Genomic DNA, 21,892 nt, shown 5'->3' on the forward strand with positions numbered 1-21,892 from the left:
CAATAAGCTCCACAGTGTATTGCTGCCCTCTAATGGCACATGTAGACGTGCCCTGGAGGACTTCCGACTGCCACCATGCTGCCAGTGTGATTGCGCAGCTGCAGCAGTAGCTGTTTTTCTTTTTCCTTCCCCCACCCAAGTCAGCAGCCCAGGGCCCTGCCGTAGTGACACCACTGGTTTAACCTTTCTCTGCAGCTCCAGGTAGAAGTAGCTGCAGGCAGGATCACAGAACAAACGGTTTGCAAACCCCTTTCTTCTGCAATAAGCCTCTGCAATAAGGAGGTATGTTACTGGAGTTAATCTCCTTCACGCGCAGGAGAGCCTCATTCTTCCGCCTTGCTAAAGCGTAGACAGGTTCTCTTTTGTGAAGCTGCTTGTAAGCCAAGTACGCACAGAGGATCAAAGGATAGCAACCGGGCTAATCAGTATAAAAGGAAGGATATTTAAGCTACAATTAGACAGTGTTACAGTAATCTTCTAAAGGGTAATTGAAATTGTGAAGAAGTGGACAGTGACTTTGCTACTAGTCTGCTTACCAAAGCCCTATTCATCACAGTCTTTTTGCACTGCTTTTGGGCATCTCTACGAATTCCTGCGTAGCGTGCTACGGCAGGGGAGTCGTAGAAGTGTCGGTACGGTGTCTCAGAGAGCCAGGACTATCAGCCCTGTTCTGGACTCGTGCCAAAGCCTGCCCCAGGTTGACTCAGCAGTAGACGGGCACCTGGTCATTCGGGCTGCAGATCCAAAACGTGGCTGGACTTGATGCTGGCCACGTTACTTCCTCGTGCGCTGCTGTCTCAGAGACTGGTGTCGTTTAACCACACTAGCCCAGTGGACTGTTAAGCTTGGAAAGACCTTTCAGGATTGAAGCATGGTGAGATCTACTGTGTGCACATCCCAACTACAGCTCCAGAAAGGGATGGTGAGACCCAGTCTAATACCCTAGATCAGGGGTCAGCAACCTTTTACTAACCCAGGCCACGCCTCGCAACCCGGCTGGCGCTGTGGGCCACCACTCTCCTCCAGCCAGTCCAGCAATGGTGAGCAGAGGCTGCAGTGAGGAAGAGCAGCCTGGAGTAGCTGGCTGGAGGCAACCAGTGCACCGGATCAGATGGCTGGAGACTTGCGCACCCTTAGCAAAATGCAGATTGGATCAGACCTTTGCGAAGCAAATCCATTTCCTTCTAGGGCTGGATTTGACCATGGGTTGCCGACCTCTTTCCTACATCCTTATCCACTTTACCTGATTTAAGCCAACTTCCATCTCCTCTGGCTTCCCTGTCATCTCTCGGCTCCTCTTCCATATTGTGGCCCCCTGACCAAAGCCCAACCCCCTGTCTACCCCCACTCTTCATTTTACAATCAACGTGCCTGCAGGTGTCTTAGGGAAAGTAAGGGCTCATTTGCTCAGGCACCACGTTACGGCCTCCCCAGGGTGCTTCTGCTCTAAGACAGCATGTGGCCAGTCCATGCACTTCAGGACTTAACTGTGCTTTAGGCTTCACTTTAGGATCCTTGCTCTCTCTCCCCCAGGCCAAAAAGTGAGCCCCCAGGCAGTCAGCCAACGCTTCCCCTGCCACATCTGCTCAGAGGAGTTCTAGTGACACAGTCCTACTTCCAAGGGCTCCACGCTGCAGACAGAAAGGCACGAGTCTCATTTGGGACTGTCTCAGCAATTTACAGATCTTTTCTTCCCCCGTTAGGTTTTTATTTTACGTCTATTGAGCAGAGATTTTATTTGCATACCCAAAGCTTGCTTGCACGCGCCGTATCGATAGTGCAAGAACGCGTGCCGAGCCTTTTCACTTTGCCTCAGAGTCAGAATTAGGACCAGAAAATGACTGCAGGTGAGAATTTACATATTTTCATCTGGTTTACAAGCCCTGCTCACAAACTTACTCACTCTTGGAGGGTGCTCATTAAAAAAAAAAAAAAATTGTATAGAAGCTTCTGAAACAGCCCTGAGACACTTTTCTGATCATTTCCATATATTAATAGGCTCACTATTATCTGGGAATGTGCAGACAGGCTAACACTAAAAGATGCCCTTTAAGCAGACATTTCTTACAAATGACAGATTTTATCAATTTTGTTGAAGCAGAGATTAAATACTTCTGGAGTTAAATCAACCCCCAAGACTCTCTGAAGAGGCCTAATCATTTCATTTATGACTAAAAAGCAATAATATAATGGACCCCTCTTAGTGCTAAGCCATCTTGCCCTGCAGAACAATTTCCATGTAAACAGTCTGCACTAGAACCATAATTACAATGCACTGAAACAATTAGCAACTTTCCCTCTAATTTCCTACAAACAGGGTTTTGCTTTCTCTGGGCTCCTCTGTAATTAAACACCAGGGCCAAATTCTGCTCAGCCTTACACCCTGAAGCTCCACTAACATCAAAAAGGCAAAGGATCAGGCTTTACATACAAAATGAAAATTGAGGAATAGCTGGCATATCCTAGGGTAAAAAACAAAAGGGTTTCTCTGCTGCAGTGATGATTAGTTTGCTTTATTTCGAGCTGTTTTCTTGCTGTTTCCAAGGCAGAGTCAAGGCCATGTTAATGCTACAACTCCAAATACCTTGGCAGAGATTTTCAAAGAAAACGATGTGAAAATAATCTATATCTCCAGGTCCCGGTCAGGTGGTCCAAGGAGCTTTTCTTACCATAACAAGGGAGGATCTGCCCGTCTTCAAGCAAGGCCAGTTCAAGACTTACTAGCTTCAGGTTTCCAAAGGGTTCTTTTTTCATATCAACTTGGCAAAGAAAAGTCAAGCACATCCTGCTGTCTCCTGAAGAGCTGGCTCACATGCTTTCAGTACCTTGAGCTGTGATCAAATCTGAAGCAGTCCCCAAGGCTGGAGGGACACCAAGCCCAGAAGAGGAATGGATTCGGTAGCAAACAAGCTGAGAAGATGGGTACAGCAGGGTACTGCCAGGAGATACGGTACTAAGAACGGTCTTATATAGGGAACAAAAATATACTGCACCAAGATGAAGCCAGGGCCAAATACCTACAAGTACTGCATTACAGAGTCTGTTTGAATCTGGTTTCCGTAATACGTTTCTGCTCTCGTTTTTGCATAAGCCTTTCAAGCTTCATACTGCAGACAACGAGACGCATCGAAGCAGGAGGGGTTGCGTCCTTGAGAGGGTCTCCTGCTTAATCTGAAAGAGCTTGAGAACCAGTGATCTATACTATTTCTGCTCTGATCAGGGTCACAGAACATCGCGCTTTGAGTTGTTCCACTTCAGCGGTCCCGAACTTCGATTCATTGTGTTGACGTCCAAGCCCTTGAAGCATATGATTTACAGTAGAATTCTTTCCTAAATGAGACTTGAATAGACATAAGCAGGAAAAAGGCTTTGGATTTCCATGAGCCATTATATTAAAATGCAAACACATGTACGCATTCCAGAACTCAGCTGATTTTCCAGCGTCAGCGGTATTTCACCAGAGTTACAGTAAGTTGTCTGTGGCAACCATATCTCAAGCAACCCTGCAGACCAAATGCAATTTGGTAATGCGATTGCGAACATCCATCGACTTAGATGCTCTAAAATTAAAGTGAAGGAAACCTGGACCAGATTGCAGATGAACAAGCAGCCAAAAAAAAAAATCAATATATTTTTTCAATTGTACTAAGTGGTTGTGAATATGACTCATCCCACAGGAAACCAAGTACAGCCACCTCATGATAGGTCACAGATCTATTTTGATTTGGCTCTTTTCAAGGGAAGCTGAAGCTATAGTAATTTATAGGTTAATAAGCAATAGACTTTTCAGTATTTGGCTGAACAAATAAAATGAGCCTTAGCTCTTGGCTTGCTGAAAGGTCACAGAGTAATAAAAAAATGTGATGATCCCAAATACTGTTAAGGAAACATTCATTCAAAAGACCGGATTGGGCTTGACTCGCTGTCAACTTTAGATAGTTTGGTCCTGAATCCGTAAATTTTGTTAGATTCAAGCATCTGGTTTGCGGACCAGGTGCAACCCTGCCAACGGCATGAAGAGTGCAAAGCCACCGCTGGATCGTTCTGAAAGCAATGGCAATGAAAACAAGGCTGACCCAAAATGAAGGGCTCGGACCCCATAATAGCCATCTTTATAGGGTTCCTGCCAGAGATGGTACTCCTCTGTATCTCCTAGCCAAAGCTGGTGTGGCTGTGAACTATGACAGAGCTGCGTGGAAATGCTCCAGAGCTAGGTCTGCTATAGGAGAGCGTGCCATGCTTCTTCCAGAAAGAGAAAGTGGGCGACCCCGTGGAAAGACAGACACTATGCCCACAGAGGATGATGCTGACAGTGGTGGTGTTAAAAATAATGCCTTTTATTCTGAAGAGTTTCAAGACACTTTGCTAATTCTATAGAGAAAACACTTCACCAGAAACTGAAATGCAAGGCGCTCACCACTCAGTACACTAGACTTGCCGTCTAGGAAACACAAACCAAATTCTGCTTACTAAAGCAGCTGTTCCAACAAGCTTGCTGTGCTGCTTAGAAAAGCCAACATTGGAATGGAGGAGATTTAAACCTGGGACACTTCAGGTGTATAGAAAGGACCCATTAAAACCTGAGCAAACAGAATCAGATTCTATTTTCCCTATTAGGTCGCGCTTAGGCACCTAAGTGCAAGTCCCTAATAGTTTGTGCAAAAAATGGGTGGTGCCTCCTCAGTGCTTTTTTTGCGACTCATTCTTAAAGGTGAGATGAAAGTGAATCACAAAGGAAGATGCATTAATGGATTTGCAGGAACGGACCATGGTGGGACGGAACTACACTTAGATGCCTAAGTCCAATTAGATGCCTAATAGGCGGACTAGAATTTGGTCCAGTCACCTCGCTGAAAAGCAGCCATCTCTGGAGTGGGAAGTGGTACTTCTCGGCAGTATGCTGCAAAGCATGCAACAGCATAAGGCAGAAAGTGAAGCTGTGTGACGGAGCCAAGGAAAACAGCAGGGGAAATGTAGACGAGCAGAACCCAGCCAACTAAGCTGGAATGGCATCAGAAAAAAAGCCAAGTGCTTGTAAGGTTGCTAGATAACTCAGTTAAAGTCAACGGTGGTCAGGGGTTTTCATCTCAACCACGACATTGTCAATACAACTGAGGTCCTAACAGATTGGTAGAAGTGCAAAAACCAAATAAAGAGGCTTAACCTAGAGTAGTGTCAACTTTCAGCCAGCGTCCTCAGCTATCCCTCACTCAGAACTATGCTTTTGGCAGATGCTCCGCAACACATTCAAGTCGGATCCATCATTACTCTATCCCCAGCGCACGTGCTGCTCGGCTGCACGCTCCCATTTAAGACCTCGGGTTGGTTTTACATGGAACATGAGCATAATTCCTATGAATAGTCATGGCCCTTACGCATGTATGGAGGAGAGAAGAGACCCTACTATTTATTATTTGTCCACGCCTGCTTGGAGACCTGGGAACTGACCAATACTGCGAAGGAAAGGGATGAATGCTGCGTAGCTTGAAAGGTAGACAAGTTGGCAGAAACAGGCTTATGGGCCTGCCTGCCTTGTCACTGCTTTCAAGACCCGTTTGAGCCATCACAGTTTAATGGCTGTGATAGAGTCTGACCTGCTTGACCTCCGCCTGGAGGTGTCGGAGCTGCAGGCACTGTTCCAGCCGCTTGTGAGTCTGATCGGCGTTAAGCTCTAGCTCATGCTGTTTCTCGTGGAGGAACTCCAGCAGCTCTTGCACTTGCGTTGCAAGATCAATGTCCTTTTCACAGATCAGCTCGATGCCTAAGACAAAGCAACACAGAGAGCAAAAGACAATTTCATTTATTTGCAATGCCTTCTGCAAGCATGTTTGCAGCCTGGAAGAATTTTCCCGCGTTGTGGTGAACCTCTCCTAGCAATTTATTCTTGCTAAACTCTCAAATAGCACATGGTTTTTTGTAGCACACAGGCTTGCCTATTAGTGCAGTTGAATTTCCTACAAGGGGATGTTTCTGTGCTGATAGCTATTTGTCTTGGTCACCTGCAAATGGCTGTTAGGACATGGTTTGACTCCAACATTTGCGGAGCTAGGCATTTAAAAAAAAAAAGCCTGATGAAGTCTAAACAATCAAAGACTATACTTTACTTCATTTCATTACGGTACCTCATAATTCACATTGCATAATCAAAGGAGGAGAGAAAGAAAGAAAATGTGTTAACTCCTGCCCCTACTTGGAGCTGGTAGGTGGGCGGCAGTGTGCCCATAACAGAGGGGTTATGTGTAGTGCCTTGCACTCTGGCAACCCCCAGCTGGCAGGATGGTCTGTAGGACATCACTTATTTAACTTAAGCCACCCCTTAAATTGCTCAAAATTGCACCATGGGACAAAAGAGTCTCCAACCAGCTCTGAACTCAGGGAATGGACATACGCCTTAAGCTTCCTGAGTTTTTGGTCCTACATCAGACGGACACAATTAGACCTAAGGATCTGTCCTAGCATATTATAGTCTTGTGAACACAGTGCAGAGCATCATGTTGTCCTCTTTGTTACAGGGGTCTAACAGAGGCAATGGCATATTACCAGTATAATGGAGAGCATTTGGCTTAGCCTCTCTATGCAACATCATTGCAGTCCATGTAATAATACACCGGTACGGGCCCGACTCTTTTTCTACCAAAGTCATTTGGAATTTTACCGATTGCAACTGGAATTGGAAAACACTATACTCTGCTTCAAAGTGATGTTATTATATACAATAAAAAAAGATATTGTAAGATAAAGAGAAGATACAGTGATCGTATCTTGTAAGATAAGATTTAAAAAAAAGGAAGGAAGTGCTAATTGGAAGCTTCTGTCCAGGAAACAAGGAAATTACATTTAGATGCATTCAACATGAAACTAAATTCTCCTTCCGTGTCCCAGCCCCCTGCACTTTCCACCTCTGTCACGGTGATGTCTGCAAAGGACTGAACTAAAAGCGAAACAATGCAGTGCCAACCCTTCCTTGCTTCCTCTGGTTTCTGGTTTTATCATAAAAGGCACATAGGAGGGACAGCGGTTAGCTAGGTCTCTTGTCCAGCCAACACGAAAAAAAGCTGCTTCATCACCCACGAAGGTGGACTACCCTGACTTCATATTTGGGATCTGCACATTTAATTTATGCTTCTGTTCTCGTGAGCACCACCCCTTTCAATTGCCAGGCATCCTGCATTGTTGTTTCAATTAGTTTGCATATGGTCCCATGTCCTTAGGACATGGCTGGAGTTTTGCATGCTTGACTTCCCCATACCTATTTGATATCAAGCTCACAGTTTTCCATCATGCACACACGGCTGGTGTGCACTTGATTGTGCTAACTCATCAGCAGCAACCAGTAAACTGCCTAGGATGGTATCCAAGGGCAGACTGCTCCCCTAGTGATGAATGATTTGCCCTTTTTTGCTTGTCATATGTCACACAGATTTATACTACAATGCCGGTGCAGGCAAAGAGAGCTCATTCTCCTCAAAGGTTGATTTGTAAAACATAAAGCATTTTGATGTTGCATTTCTGAAATAATTTCACACCACAGAACATTTTTTACATGGGGTTTTGATCACAGGAAAGCACAACTGACTGTTTAATCAAGTGAAGGCAGTTGCCACCTTTCTCAGCTCAAGGGACTACTGAATAGATTGGTTCAGCAAACCCTGAAGGGACTACGGACAGACTGGCAATTAGTGTTTTTAAGCTGATTTTTTAAAAAAATGAGTAGCCATAAGCACAACAACATGAATACAATGCAGCTCTCCATGATACTAGCACAGATCCAGAGGGAAAAAAATACAGTAAAGTACCTGGATTTACTTTGATGGAATTACAAGCATAATGTTTTGCCCCCCGTACTCCTTTTCCTGGATCCTTTGCTCAACTGAAGAGTTTTAAAGTTAAATATACTCATGTAAAGCCTGATCCAAAACCTTAGGAAATCAATGAAAAGACTACCATGGATTTCAATAGGTCTTGAATCAGCTGTACATTATTTTTCACATGATGCTTTAAGTTAGAGGAATGCCATAAAAACGCTAATTTGTTAAAATAAAATGAAATCTAAGGAGGAGTTGACACAGCATTAAAAAAAAAAAATAGGCTTGCGTGAATGCCAGAAATCAAATTTCTGACTTGAGTTCAACTTTTAAACAAACAAGTTTGCTAGCTCAATTTGTGATACCGGTAGCAGAATAATTATGTCTTTGCTAATAAATAACCGTCTTGCACATAATAACAACATTTTGCTAAAAACTGTATATTAAACATCACAGATGGAGTGCATTTATTGTTATTTATTCAGCCTTATCTGCACAACCTAAGTTGTAAGCGGCTTCCTTTAAACCCTGAAACGAAGTTACAAACAAATGTGTTTGCTGAATTATAATAGAAAAAAAAATCCATGTGCAGAACTGAACTGATCAGAAGGAGAAATTCCCGAGATTCAAATTCCAGGCATTTTAAGATTAGATTTGGCCATTAAAAATCCTCAGTTCCGAGCAGGTTGGACACACATTGCACTGGGTAAGAATTACTCCTGAACACTTAAAGACACGTACCTTGTGCTGGTTTAGGCCCCAGTTCAGGAAAAGGACTTTCGCGCATATTTAGCTACACTCACATACCTAAATCATGCTGAAACAAATGGGACATGCATAAAGCACCTATCTAATCATTTTCTTCACTAATGGACTTGAGCACTGCAACTGCATCTTAACTGCCTTATAATCTGGGCAAGCCCACTGGCAGATCTCTTAGCTGGTGCAGACTGCCATAGCTCTGTTATAATTAATGGGGTTACAACAACTGACACCAGCTGAAGATTGGCCCCACTGCCTTTAGTGGATTGGTTTGGGTGTAAGTTAGCATGGTTTATGGGCTGAATTCATCCTTGTTTTTAATTACACTGATTTCACTTGCAGTCAACTCAAGGATGGCATATGCAGCTTAAAAAACAAAGGACTGCTCAAGTCAAATTGTTGCCTCATCACTCACAGTGACAAGTGTCTTGCACTGTGAATATTCCCATTGACTTCAGCTGGGCTTTTTGCAATATAAGAAACTATTCAGCGTAAGTGAAGATATCACAGTTTGACCCTTACAGATCTGTGGTCAAAATGGACATGGATTTGCTCCTGAACTGAACAGTTAGAAGATGGGCCACGACTGTGTAAATTTTCCTCAATGTTGCCTTCACCCCTAACACAGACACACCATTTCTCTGGAAAAAAGAAGGCAGTTCAGTCTCCAGAGTGGCCCATTTGTGTCTTGACTCATCAGCATCAGTGGTGTTAATTAGTGCCAGTTGTGACAGTCGTTATGCAGTTTTCACATTCGTCTCCTAGGATCTAGACTAGGACCATCAAACGAATTACGACACACCTGTAATCAGCTGTCAGATGGTAACACCTGCTGATCAGCAGAAGTGAAACAACTAATGTCTGCATCAAGGAAATACGTGAATGCATGATTACTGGAGGCAGTGGAGTTATATCAGGGATGGATGCGAGACCTAGGCCAAGATCTTCAAAAATTAATGGTGATTTTGAGGGCTGACTTTTACGACAACTTAAACATTTTTCCTTTTCATCAATTTGAGGCCCTGCTTTCTGCAAAAAGGTCTCTTGAAGGTTGCTGAAGTTGGGTGCTCCATCAAAAAAAAATCACCATTTATGTTTGAAAATCTTGACCCTCGCGTTTTACATCCATTTCTCTTGGAAGCCTTATTTGGCCTGAGTAGAAAGTTACATGAATGAAGACAGAATCATTCAGTTAATAACAGCTACTTGCTCACCAGCCTTGGCCTTTAGCAAGTCTCCTCAGTGTATAAAATTGCTTCCTGAAGGACATGCATTTTCAGCAAAACCTCAAGACTTGCAATTTGGCTGAATAAAGGATCTCAGAGATCACAGTGTGGCTTTTAGAGAGTTTGTAGGAAATAATGAAATACAAAGCTTGTTTGAGAACAAATATTTTTACAGTGAAATCAGGTTAATTCTGATCTCATTTATCGATGTGTGTCAGATTAAAGCATCTGAAGGATATTAGCTCTATTGAGAGTGCATTTGTCTGGCTGACTTATTAGAATAAACCTTTCCAAGTCCACCCCATGAAAGAAATCACAGTCAAAACGGACTGAATCCCACGGCTGTCGAGTTTTAAAGGGAGAAGAGGAGGGGGGATAGCGGTATGATTAGGAGTGGAAAAGGCTATTGAATGCTCCTGCAGAACCATGAATTTATAGCACCGCCATCTGCATTTTCAACTAATTGTTGAGTGCAGCACTGGCGAGAATGCCGAGGATAAAACAATGACAACGGCTGATTTTCAGACCCCTTCAGGGATCTGCAGCTCTGTCCAGAAAAACAACCATCTCCTGACTTGCCCATGAGCATGTCTATGTAGGATCCAGTGACAGAGCAACATTAAGCACAATTTGCATGGAGTATATCTGTCTTTTATCAACATAAAGAACAGTGGTCATTAAAGAGCACCAGGTCTCCCTTATTAAGCCATCCTCCCAATATTCAGTTTTCCATGCAAAACGGGCATGGAAATAACCTTTGATGAAACCACAGCTACACTCACTTGGATTTTTGCTTCTTTTTTTTTTTTGCCTTTGGGGGCAAATGATTTTTCTCAGACACACATGGACATTACCCTGGGAGGCCAAGATTATCTTTTAAAAATATTTAAGATCTCACCCTGTTTAATGTCTGATCTTTTGTTTGGACTCTAAAGATGTTGTTTCTAATTTCCTGCAGCGTTAGAGGTCTGAACAAACACAGAGCGAGAGTTTTTCTAAAATCAATCAACCAGACTCCTGCCTGAGCTCTGCTCTGGATCACATCCTGTACCTCCCACGGCTCGACCCACACAGATACTTTCAGGATAAAAAAAAGTAGCTTCTTAACAGATTGACTGAGGCAATTTTACCAAAGAACAAAAAGCAGGGACTATCAGGCAAAGCACAGAACCAGGTGCACGGTGGGCAGATGCTGTGCAAGCTCGCACACTTGGTTCAGGCCAACGCACTATTGTGCAAGGTTGCCACTTAGCTTCTCCGAAGCCTCTGTTCAACATAGCTTGCCAAATCATGCTGAATATTTCCAACATTTTTTCAAATCGGGGTGCCCAGAGTTGAAAACATCACAGGGCAACAGGAGACCAACTAAATTACTTTTATTTGTATCCCGAACTCTGGCCTCTTATCTTAATTAAAAGTGGGGGGATTGCTCTGTGCTTCTTTCAAGGCACATGAGACGGTTAAAGCATGTGACAAAGAACAACAGACTGGACGTGGAGATTAATCGGTGTGATCTTATTCCCCAGGTGAGAATGCAAAAATCTGGATTCACAGTGCATGCTGGAAATCAAATCCCCCTGCTGAGAGGCAAGATAAAAGGTACTGGGCAGGTTCTCTGTGCACATGATTCAAGACAGCCATTTACACCTATGTGCCTGGAAAGCCTTGATACACAAGCAGCTCTCTTTCCTTGCAAGTGCACCTTGGAAGGTCAAATTATAAAATGATTTACCTTGTTTCCTTTTTTACACTGAAAATAAAGCAATTAGGACTAGCCAGAAAACAAGGATAGAGAAACAAAAGGCAAGGTTCACAAAAAATTCCAGGTTTTGAATATGACTTCATTCCCATGGGGCTTTCGGTTATTCTCCAGAAATGACACGTCAGACCTGTGAAACCTTCCCAATAATCATCAGCGCTGATCCATTGCCATGACATATCTCAGTTTCAATTAACTCCAATTTTTGGACCAAAAACATTGATCCACACTTTCCCAACCAACCCCAATGCCAAGGTGTTTCTGGACGGAAGAACCGACGCGGTTGCTGGACAGCAGCTGATGAAGATATGATGCAAACCGCCCTGCTTACCTGAAGCCTGGACTTCCATGATGTACTGATGTAAATCTTGCCCTTGCTGGATAACCTCGAAGGTCATGTTGTTCATGGCCAGCTTCCGCTCCGTGTGGCGCTGCAAGCGCTGCTCAGCCAGAGTGAGATCCTCAGTATTGAAATCGTTCATTTGCCTCAGCAAATCTTCATTCCAGGCGTCTAACTCTGCCGTTACCTTCAAAGGAAAAAGGCAGACACGGTTTGTACCGAGGCCAACAAGAAGTCTACTTCAAAACAGAATCTGGATCCTGATAATACTTTAAACTCTGGACCTGATAAAAAGCACCCTGAAATCAATTAAAAGGCGATTACAGACTTCACTGGGTTTTAGATGAGAGCCACATTATGCATCATTTTTTCCTTTTTTTTTTTTTTTTTTAACTGAACACAAAGGGTAATTTGTCAAAAATAACATAAAAGCTGAAACAAGGGTGGGGGGGGGATACATCTTCCAGAGATAATTTTAAGAAAAGCTCCATTCTGGCATCCTTGCAAACAGACATCAAATTTCTGACTTGAGTTCAATTTTTAAATAACCGGTTATGCTATCACAATTACAATATAATTTGTGATACTGGTAGGAACATAATTAGGCCTGTACCAAATCACTGGAGCGCCTTAAACATATTAAACACATTCTGGGATAAATTGTGTGTTAAATATCACAGATGGAACGCATTGATTGTTATTTATTCAGTCCTATCTACACATTTTAAACGATAAGCAGCTTCCCTTAAATCCTGAAACCAAGTTAACAATAAATATACAATAAATATACAATAAATATATTTGCTGAATTATAATAGACAAAAATATAGCCTACCTAGTACTGAACTGTTGTTTGGAGAGAGAGGTATCAAGGGACTTGCATGTCAAGACATTTGAAGCTTGGATTGACCAATTTAAGTATTTGAACTGGATACATATCATGGTTTTACATCAAGAATCACACCCACATGTAGCATCTGATAATGCAGGTTGTTGCTTACAAAAGCTGCTGCGCCTCTGAACCAGTTCATGCCTCTGGTGCTTCCCCGTCCTACCTTCTACACCCATTTAAAAATCAATGCAGAGCCTGTTAACTTCAATGGGCTTTGGAGCAGGCCCTTATGCAGCACTCTTTTCTGTGGATCTCGAAGTGCTTACACAGGTGGGATTTTCTTAAACTGCGTCTACAGACACATCACAGCGAGTCGGTGCCGAAATGAAGAAGAGAACCTCCGCTCTCAGTTTTAACCTTTGCCTCACATTGTCTCCAGCTATCTATTTGCTGAGGTTGTCAAGCTCAGCTTCCTCTGTTCCACCTTGCCTTGTTCCCCATTGCGGTACTCAGGCTGATGAGTCTAGCACGAGTCTATTATTACTTCTATTGAGTTATTGCCCCAAAGTACACAATCAATGTCGGAGTCCTGTTGCATTAACCTCTGGACAGTCACAAAGGAAGGCATGGTCCCTGCCTGAGTAGTGGCCAATCTACTTTGAAGCTGCATGCAGTAAGCAAGAACACCAAAGCACTGGGCAGAGCGGGGACTGGGGGGCCAGGGGAACAGTAATCAAATCATGCAGTTGGGCAAGCAGGCCTGTGCAAAATCAGATGGGTTCAAACCATTCTGAAATAATAACGGATGTGTAATGTCAGTTTGTCTGGCCTTGGAGGCCAATGAGAGATGCCTACATTGCGGGGGGGGGGCGTGGTTTTGTTCAATATCTTCATTAATGATCTGGAAGATGGGATGGATTGCACCCTCAGCAAGTTTGCAGATAACACCAAGCTGCGGGGTGTAGTAGGTAGATATGCTGGAGATCAGGGCTAGGATTCAGAGTGACCTAGACAAATTGGAGGATTGGGCCAAAAGGCATCTCATGAGGTTCAACAAGGTCAAGTGCAAAGTCCTGCACTTAGGAGGGAACAAACCCCTGCACCGGGACAGGCTGGGGGTGACTGGCTGGGCAGCAGCTCTGCAGAAAAGGACCTGGGGGTTACAGTGGACAATAAGATGGATATAGTCATCAGTGTGCTCTTGTTGTCAAGAAGGCTAATGGCATCCTGGGCTGCATTGGTAGAAGTGTCTCCAGTAGGTCAAGGAAAGTGATTATTCCCCTCTATTCTGCACTGGTGAGGCCACATCTGGTGGATTGTGTCCAGTTTTGGGCCCCCCACTACAGAAAGGATGTGGACAAGTTGGAGAGAGTCCAGCGGAGGGCAACGAAAATGGTTCGGGGGCTGGGGGACATAACTCACGAGAACGGGCTAAGGGAGGGGACAAGGGGGAAGGGAAGATTTAATAACAGCCTTCAACTACCTTTAGGGTGCTTCCAAAGAGGATGGAGCTGGACTGTTCTCAGTGGGGGCAGACGACAGAACAAGCAGCAATGGGATCAAGTTGCAGCAAGGGAGGTTTAAGTTGGATATTAGGAAATCTTTTTGACTATAAGGGTAGTAAAGGACTGGAACAGGTGACCTAGAGAGGTGGTACAATCTCCATCCTTGGAGGGTTTTAAGACCCAGGTAGACAAAGCCCTGGCTAGAATGATTTAGCTGGGACTGGTCCTGCTTTGAGTAGGGGATTGGACTAGATGTGACCTCCTGAGGTCCCTTTAACCCTCATTTTCTATGATTTTCTATTTTCTAAATAGAATCCATCTAAATCTGTACATAGGGACCTCTGTCAAAGCTGAGTGATTTTCTGAAGTGTGAAGCAGCTACAGTTTTCCAATAAATCAGTGGGATTTATGGTTGCCTAAATATGTACTTCAGGTGACTAACTTTAGGCACTCATATTTAACCATTTTAGCTTCAACAATACTCCCAAGGCTACTGAAATAAACCCTGGGCAGAGCCCAGAATAGAAATGAGGCCTTCCGGCTTCAAGTTCTTTGCATGTGGCTGTGGACAGGAAGTGAAAAGACAGCTATTTATTTTTAAAATAAAAATGCAAGTGTAGACGCCTTTTTAGAGTTGTCTTTGGGAAAAAAAGGCACACCATTTTTGGGGTGGTTTTTTTCCCACCTCATTCAAATCAGTAACAGGTTCACAAACTCATGACCAAAGTTGTGGGGTGAAAGGCAAAGCACAGACAATCCTGAGGGCATTCCATTTTCATTCCACCGTCTCCTTTGCCCATTGCACTCAATTCACTTTAAATAATAATGATCTCTGTTTACAGTCTCTCTGGCCCCCTTCCCAATTCCCATGGCCCCCCATTCACTCGCACTCCTGAGTTAATTGGAGTCTCTGCAATGTGGTGGCTTATTGGCAGATTTTCCATTCCAGGAATTGCTTCTCTAGGGCTCAGTAGTCATGGTGAAAATTGGAAAGGAGTCTTGGTGGAAAACTACAGAGGGTTTTACAGGAAAAAAAGTCTCTGCTAATATTAAGGGAGACGGGGGCTATTTTGCATTTTAAACTGGAGACAACATAACAAACACGTGGATCTTCAAGCTGGCAAAGAATACCACTAATAATGGCAGCAGTACTCAAGATGCCATGTGAAGCCCATTCTGCTTGTGCAAGCCGATAGAAAAGCGTATCGTTTTACTGGAGCTGAAGGAGGTTTTATTTTTATTGGCTATCAAGAGCACTGCCTGCCATAGCTCATTGCATGGATCGTCAGGCTGCTGAAACACGGACATCTGAACATTGATAGCCAAGGGAATCAACTGACTTCCCAGGTTCCTGTAGACATGCTCATTTGTACTGGGAAAGCTAGCTAAGGTATTTATAAATAACAGTAATAGGAAGGAATCAGAAATCCTACATGTGTCACTTAATTTCTCTTACTGATTTCATACTCAAAGTAAAATCTCCATCCTGCGTCTGCCCGTTTGCTCTGAACAGGAAGTATCTTTGTGGGTCTCTCACCCAGTTGATCTGCCCAGGCGGTTGTAGTTGGAGCAGAGAAAACGGGCAGCGACCCAAAGAGGTTCCTCATCTCAATAGATTTTTGCATCCCACAGAAGGCAGAGAGATGTGGCCCATGGAGCCACAGATATCCAACTTGTGGGGCTCCCAAAGGATTGGCGGCAAGGGGAATGGTGGCAATAATATGGCTGCCCTCCCCCCTGCCAAATTCCTAAACCTCGACCATGCACCAGGTTGGGGCCACGTCACATCTGTTCCCCCAACCCTTGCAGCTGGATAAGGCTGGGCCATGTCCCTTCCCCCAGGCTGGATGGGGCTGGGCCATGCCCCCTTCCCCCTGTGGGGCCAGCTTAAGTCCCCTTCCCCTCCACTGGAGTCAACTTCCTTCTCCCTATGGAGCTGGATTGGGGCTGGGCCATGCCCCTTTCCCCCCATGGGGCTGGGCCCTGCCCTCTCCCTTCCATCTCAGAGGGGCCAGGTTGGAGTTGGGATGCCCCCTGCCCTCTTCCACATGGCTGGATGGGGCCCTGCTGCAACTGCCCTGTGCCAGATGTGGACTAGCAGCCAGACTGAGCCCACAGACAGCCTGGGCACTGCCCGTCTGACCCGCTGGCCGAAAAGGTTGAGCACCACTGCACTAGTTAGTTAAATGAGTTACAGCATTTGTGGGCCGCTGCTCACATTATACAGCTTGCTTTTCAGAAGTTGATTACGCAGCTGAATGCCCTGAATCTTGGTACTCAAGATTTCAGTGTCAAGGGCTTCTAAAATATAAAGAAAAGCAAATATATGGCTCATGGAAGAAGCCAAAGGCACCAGCATGGTGCTCATCCCCTCCACCATCTTCCCTGCTGTTCTCTCACACCTGTGCTTACCTCTCCTGCAAAATTTGCCCCTTTCCATTGCTGCGATGAGGGTTGGAGGGCAGAGTAAGCACAGGTGGCTTGGGAGCTCTGGGTCTGAGATTTGCAGCCCATGGTGGGGCTGGGTCACAAGCACCAGCCTGAGGGGGCAAAGGATTGCTGACCCCCAGTCTAAATAAATGAGATAGACTGATGGTGGGAAGGGAAACTGAGGAATATGAAGTAAACTAATTAACTTTGCAGTAGGTTAGTACTTGTAAATACAAGTACTATCCTACTGCAGAGTTTTTTTCACTTTGCAGCAGCACACCTATAGATGCTGACCAGGCTGGCTGGGGCATGACGTCAGATGCCCCAGCCAGCCCCTCCCCATCAGAGCAGTCCTGGGCTGGCGGACTGACTCCCCAGGCTCCCTGCAAGCCCAGGGCTCCTCTGACTTGGCTCAATGTGCTGCAGTCCTGGGCACATGTTCAAATGGTGTGCCCCGGAGCAATGAACTTTGGCATAATACACACCGGAGTTGATTGCTCTGTGCTAATAGCATGTGTGTATGCGCCCACTGCCTGTGATACCAATCCCTCCAAATCCCAAGAGCCTTCATATTTCAGACAGAATGATTTGGGAATGGTCCCAGGGTTTGCATGGTGCAGCCTGCTTCCCTGCTTCCCGTACTTGTGTTAATGGGGAAGGACTTTTGCCTCAAGAAGCACTTATAATTGGGCAGGATGCAAGCTATATTGGGTACCAAGGATTATGATGATGCCTTGATAGCATTTCCTGTTTTATACTGGTCTGTCACACTGGAGTGTGCCTCTCCCCAGTGCAGGCAAGTTTCTGTTCACTAACACAGGCCTAAGGTACCTCCGTTTTAGGCTTTGCCTTGCTCAAGAGTTAGACTTTGACCAGTTTAAAAATTAGGCATCTGGCCCTAGGAGGCTGCCAAGGAAGTGAGCTTCAAACCATAAAAGCTTGTGTTATCTATCTATCTGTCTATCTATCTATCTTCTTTTGTTAGCCTGTAAGTAGGCTTGGCAGGATTCGATTTTTATTGATAAACATGGATACATGTTGATTTAACTTGACACTCAGACTGGCAGAAAAATATTTCTGTCTGCAATCATTGAAATTTATAGAAAGGGGATGTAAAAAAAAAAAAAAAATTGGGATGTAATTAAGGAAATCCAGAGCAGGAGACACCATGCTTGCACATGCACACACATACGCACTTGCCTGGCCCCTGCATGGTCTACCAAAGGAACAGAATGATTCAAAGCAAGTATGCTTGATTGATTTATGGAAGTTTCCTTTTTATATTTTAACATGTGATTTTATAAAGCTTTGAACAGTATACTAGGTTGTTACTAAATTGTCTGCCCCCCACACCCCAAATTTTGGGCAACCCTGAAATTAAAAAAAATGGACAATGAAAAAAGTAAGCAAGAAAAAACTGAAATAAATGCTTAAAAACAACCATTGAACTGAGCTGTCAAAATGATTTAAAAAATAAAAATTGAATTCTGCCAAGCCTCTCTGGAAGGTGCAAATCTAGCCTGCCTTCCCAGGAGGGCGATGCTGAGAAATGGAGCGATGCTGAGCAACTCCCTCCTAGGCAGTGGGGAGAGTTGGGTGCTGCAGAGATGGGCGATTCACAAAAATACACATGCCGAGCAGGCAGCTGCCTAAAGCTGCCAGTAGAAAATGCTGAGTCTGGCCGCCTGCTCCTCTCTACGCAGTGTCGGTGCCTAACTGAGCAGGGCCCATGAGGCTGTAGTGCTGCAGACACCTATGATGGACACAATAGGCCAATGGGTAAAGCACTCATCCAGAATGAGAGAGGTCTGGGGTCTACGGCCATCCTCAGCCTGACGGGATTCAACTGATCTCTCCCCCAAACCTCCCCCTTTCTCCCAGGAGAGAGCTTGCACCCCCCAGACGATGGAAGAGTTTGGATGAGAGCCCGGTCTCCTTCCTTCGCTGGGGCCGAGCCGCCGTGCAGAAGGGAACAGAACATTAAACAAGCTGTCTCGGGTACTGCCAGTACCATCGATGCAACAGCATGGGGGCTCAGCAGGGGTTAGCTACTTAAACATTCGCCCAGCTCTCAGGTTGGTTTTGCAGTGCCACGCCAATGGTACTTGCACCTGATTTACCTACTTGGGTATGGTCACGCACATATTCCCACATGGTGGACTGAAAAGAACCCACCTCATCCTAATATCCTGGCCTGGTCACCATCTGAACGAGAGCATCTTGCTCCAAAAACAGAGCTACAGCATCACAATGCACACAAACGCCTGCTGCTTGAGCCTGCTATGGTGGCATCTGTTGTATTCTGGTTTTCTTTTATCCCATCAGCATTGCTGCTGCTCTAACAGCAGTTGGAAGCACCCCGAGGAAAGGAAGCTTTCTTCCTGGGGCTGTACAGATGCAGTGCACAGCTCGGAAGCAGTAATGCCACCAGGAACAGCAGGAACAACAACAACGCTGTAATCCTTCACTCCCTTACACAGTGCCTTGCTTACAAACTGGGCCAAGAAGGTTAACCTGGCTGCAGCAGCTGTTGTGGGCAAGCAATTATACGTTTGCAAGCATTTCACATCTAAATCCTGCTTGCCCTTTTGATCCCGGTCTGGCTGGATTTTCCTGCAAAATGATGCTCTTGATCCCAGGCTCCTGCCTGCCTGGCCTAAATTCAATGGTAAACACCCACAGCCTTCTTGTTGAATGCCAGCTCGGCACTCAGTTTGCTGTGAAAAGAAGGTGGGAAGGGAGGAAGAGAGGCAGAAGGCAAGAACAAATAATGTGGGACATGTTTTATGGGGACTGATCCCATATGAGCTGATATTTGACATGCTGAGGTAGGGCAAGAGAGGAGGTGAGGAAACTACTAGGAGAGAAGAGGTTATCGATAGAAATCAGGTGGAGGATGGACCTGGAAAGGCAGAGCAAGGATGGGAAACATGCTGCTGTACCAAGTGCATGAGACATCGTGGTGAAAGTGGGAAGAGAAGGAAAACATCTACGAGTGGAGTTCAGATGACGAGGTGCAACAGGAGGGCATTATATAGATGCAGGGACGAAGCTGTGCAGAGCCTGGAGCCTGAGGACAGGAAAGGTGGGAGCAAGGGAAGGAAAAATGGGAAATGTAACATGGTCAGTGCGGGAACCAAGATGGATTTTTGCTATATAACCCCGATTCTTCATTGCGTCCTGCAATTATTGCTGGACACAGTCAAAAATCGGGGTTATCAAGGGAGATCAAAGCCCGGCATGAACCGGGGATCTGGCAGTGGGGATGGAAAGGAAGTGGATCTCAGCTCTAGTACTCCAGTCCCCCATGGAGAGCAGGGCACGCGCTGGCATAGAGGAATATTGGGGCTGTCATCTTCTTAGCGGGTCTAGGAGCAGAATGAAGCCTGTGGACTGACAAGTAGTGGGAGGGGAGTGAGGAAGAGTGAATTAAGCTGTCACTTTTATACATCCCAGGAGCAGAGAGCTCTCCGTCCCTTTCTCTCTTCAAGGCTTTAGGCTTTGGGTGACTCTGCATGATGTGACAATACCCTCGCCCACTTCTGGATGATACAAAGAGGCACTGCAGTGGCTGAGTGGGAAGCTGGGCTACTGAAGTATAAAAAGGATGTCATTGCAATGATTTCGCTCCAGTGCTTTCGGATACCGCGTCCCCAAAACCATCGATATAAACAACTGACTCTGGCTCGGGGAGACACTCTAGACACTACTCTGAGCTTCACTTTCTGGTGCAAACCCAATGAGCTGTAATTTGAAAAAGGAAATCACTACACATAAAAACAATAAAAAACAACAACTGACAAACAGGAGAGCCTAGGATCTCTCTCATGATGCCTGTTATTTAAAGCCTGTTTTATGAGCCAAGATCTGCAGACCTTACTTCTAACAAAGAAACTCCGCATTGGCGTGTAGGCGATAAGTCATTATAGAGCCATAAAAAACCCTGCACACCTCTGAACAGACAGCTAATTCACTTGAAAGATTTTGCTAATGTTATAAACTCGGGAAGTGAAACTCAAGTGAGTTGTAAATAACAGTGAAGTGAGCGACTACCCGACAGCTGCCTCTTGTCCCCTTCTAAATTCATGTTCAGGGATGGATGGGAACAGCCAGAGGAGCCAAGGAGTGAAATCAAAGGTACAAGATGTGATAAGATGAAAAACAGGGCCAGCAAGATGGGAGTGATGGAAAATGGGATTTAACAGGTGACAGATGTTAGCGACCCTGGGGTTTTCATGAGAAAAGGTAAAGTATAAAGGACCCCTGTGCATCTCCAGGGCTGAAATGAACTTTAAATGGACCTTGACTGCATGCTGCTGCAAATCCCTACCTAAAAGATCCTTCCTGGCATTAATGGTTGTCCATGGGAGGGAGACCTTTGGGTCCCTCATCCTCACCTGCTGAAAGCAATTTCCCTGGAGTGCAGGAGTCTCTGCTTTCACATCATGTGATCCCTGGTTTGAAATTTGGAAAAATGACGGCTCTGGCATCCTCTTGTTCAATGAGAAAAGTTAGTGGCAGGATTCTGGCACCTAGTTTAAAAACTTTCCTCGAAAGCCTTGGGGAAGCTTCCCTCCAGGGCAAGCCCAGGGAGAGAGGCCAGAGCCAACGAGAGTCTCCGTGCTTGGAGAAGTCTTGCTCTTTGTGGGAGAAGGTCGTTGGAAGGCCACAGGTTGGGGTTGTTGCCTATGTTTAAAAGCAATAAAGAACAAGTGTATGGAATAATTCAGGACTGAACTTGCTTTATTTGTCATATGCTACCAGCCATCTGAACCACCAGTGATGAGTCCTTAGACGACTACAGTTGAAATATAGGACAAAACACATTTATAGATTTTATCTGCGGATTTTAGCGTATGCTTCAAATACAGGAGAATTGCCGATTGATAGCTAGTATCTCCATTGAGGTCTGCCAATGCAGGTCAGATGGTCCTTTGGGTCTCTTACTTTTACCTACTGAGAGCAATCTCTCTGGAGTTACTATGTTCATGTTATAGGAGAGAGACCTGGCTTGAAATCTGAAATAAAACATGGCTTATATATGATCCAGTTCCATCAGCCTGGATGTAGGAACCAATGGATGAAGTTCTCTGGTTCATATTATGCAGAAGATTAGCTTAGATGAGCATAACACCCCCTTTCCTTTACACATTTACATTGATTTGATAAGGCATCTGGCCCTAAATAAAGGTACATCCCTTAAATAAAGGATGGGTTGCTGCCCCAGGGTTTA

General features: G+C 44.9%; 1 protein-coding gene across 1 annotated transcript in view; it reads right to left on the minus strand.

The window, feature by feature from the left end:
- KALRN (kalirin, RhoGEF kinase) overlaps positions 1-21,892 on the minus strand; it is a 721,807-nt gene that overhangs the window by 341,601 nt on the left and 358,314 nt on the right. Inside the window, exons 13-14 of the mRNA XM_019522566.1 lie at positions 11,884-12,079; positions 5,595-5,761 (exon numbers count right to left, since the gene is read on the minus strand). Of these exons, the coding sequence (XP_019378111.1) occupies positions 5,595-5,761; positions 11,884-12,079 (363 nt within the window). The remainder of the gene's footprint in view (positions 1-5,594; positions 5,762-11,883; positions 12,080-21,892) is intronic.

The sequence above is a fragment of the Gavialis gangeticus genome, unplaced genomic scaffold (assembly GCF_001723915.1).
Source record: "Gavialis gangeticus isolate Ggan-Ray unplaced genomic scaffold, GavGan_comp1, whole genome shotgun sequence".
Classification (NCBI taxonomy): Eukaryota; Metazoa; Chordata; order Crocodylia; family Gavialidae; genus Gavialis; species Gavialis gangeticus.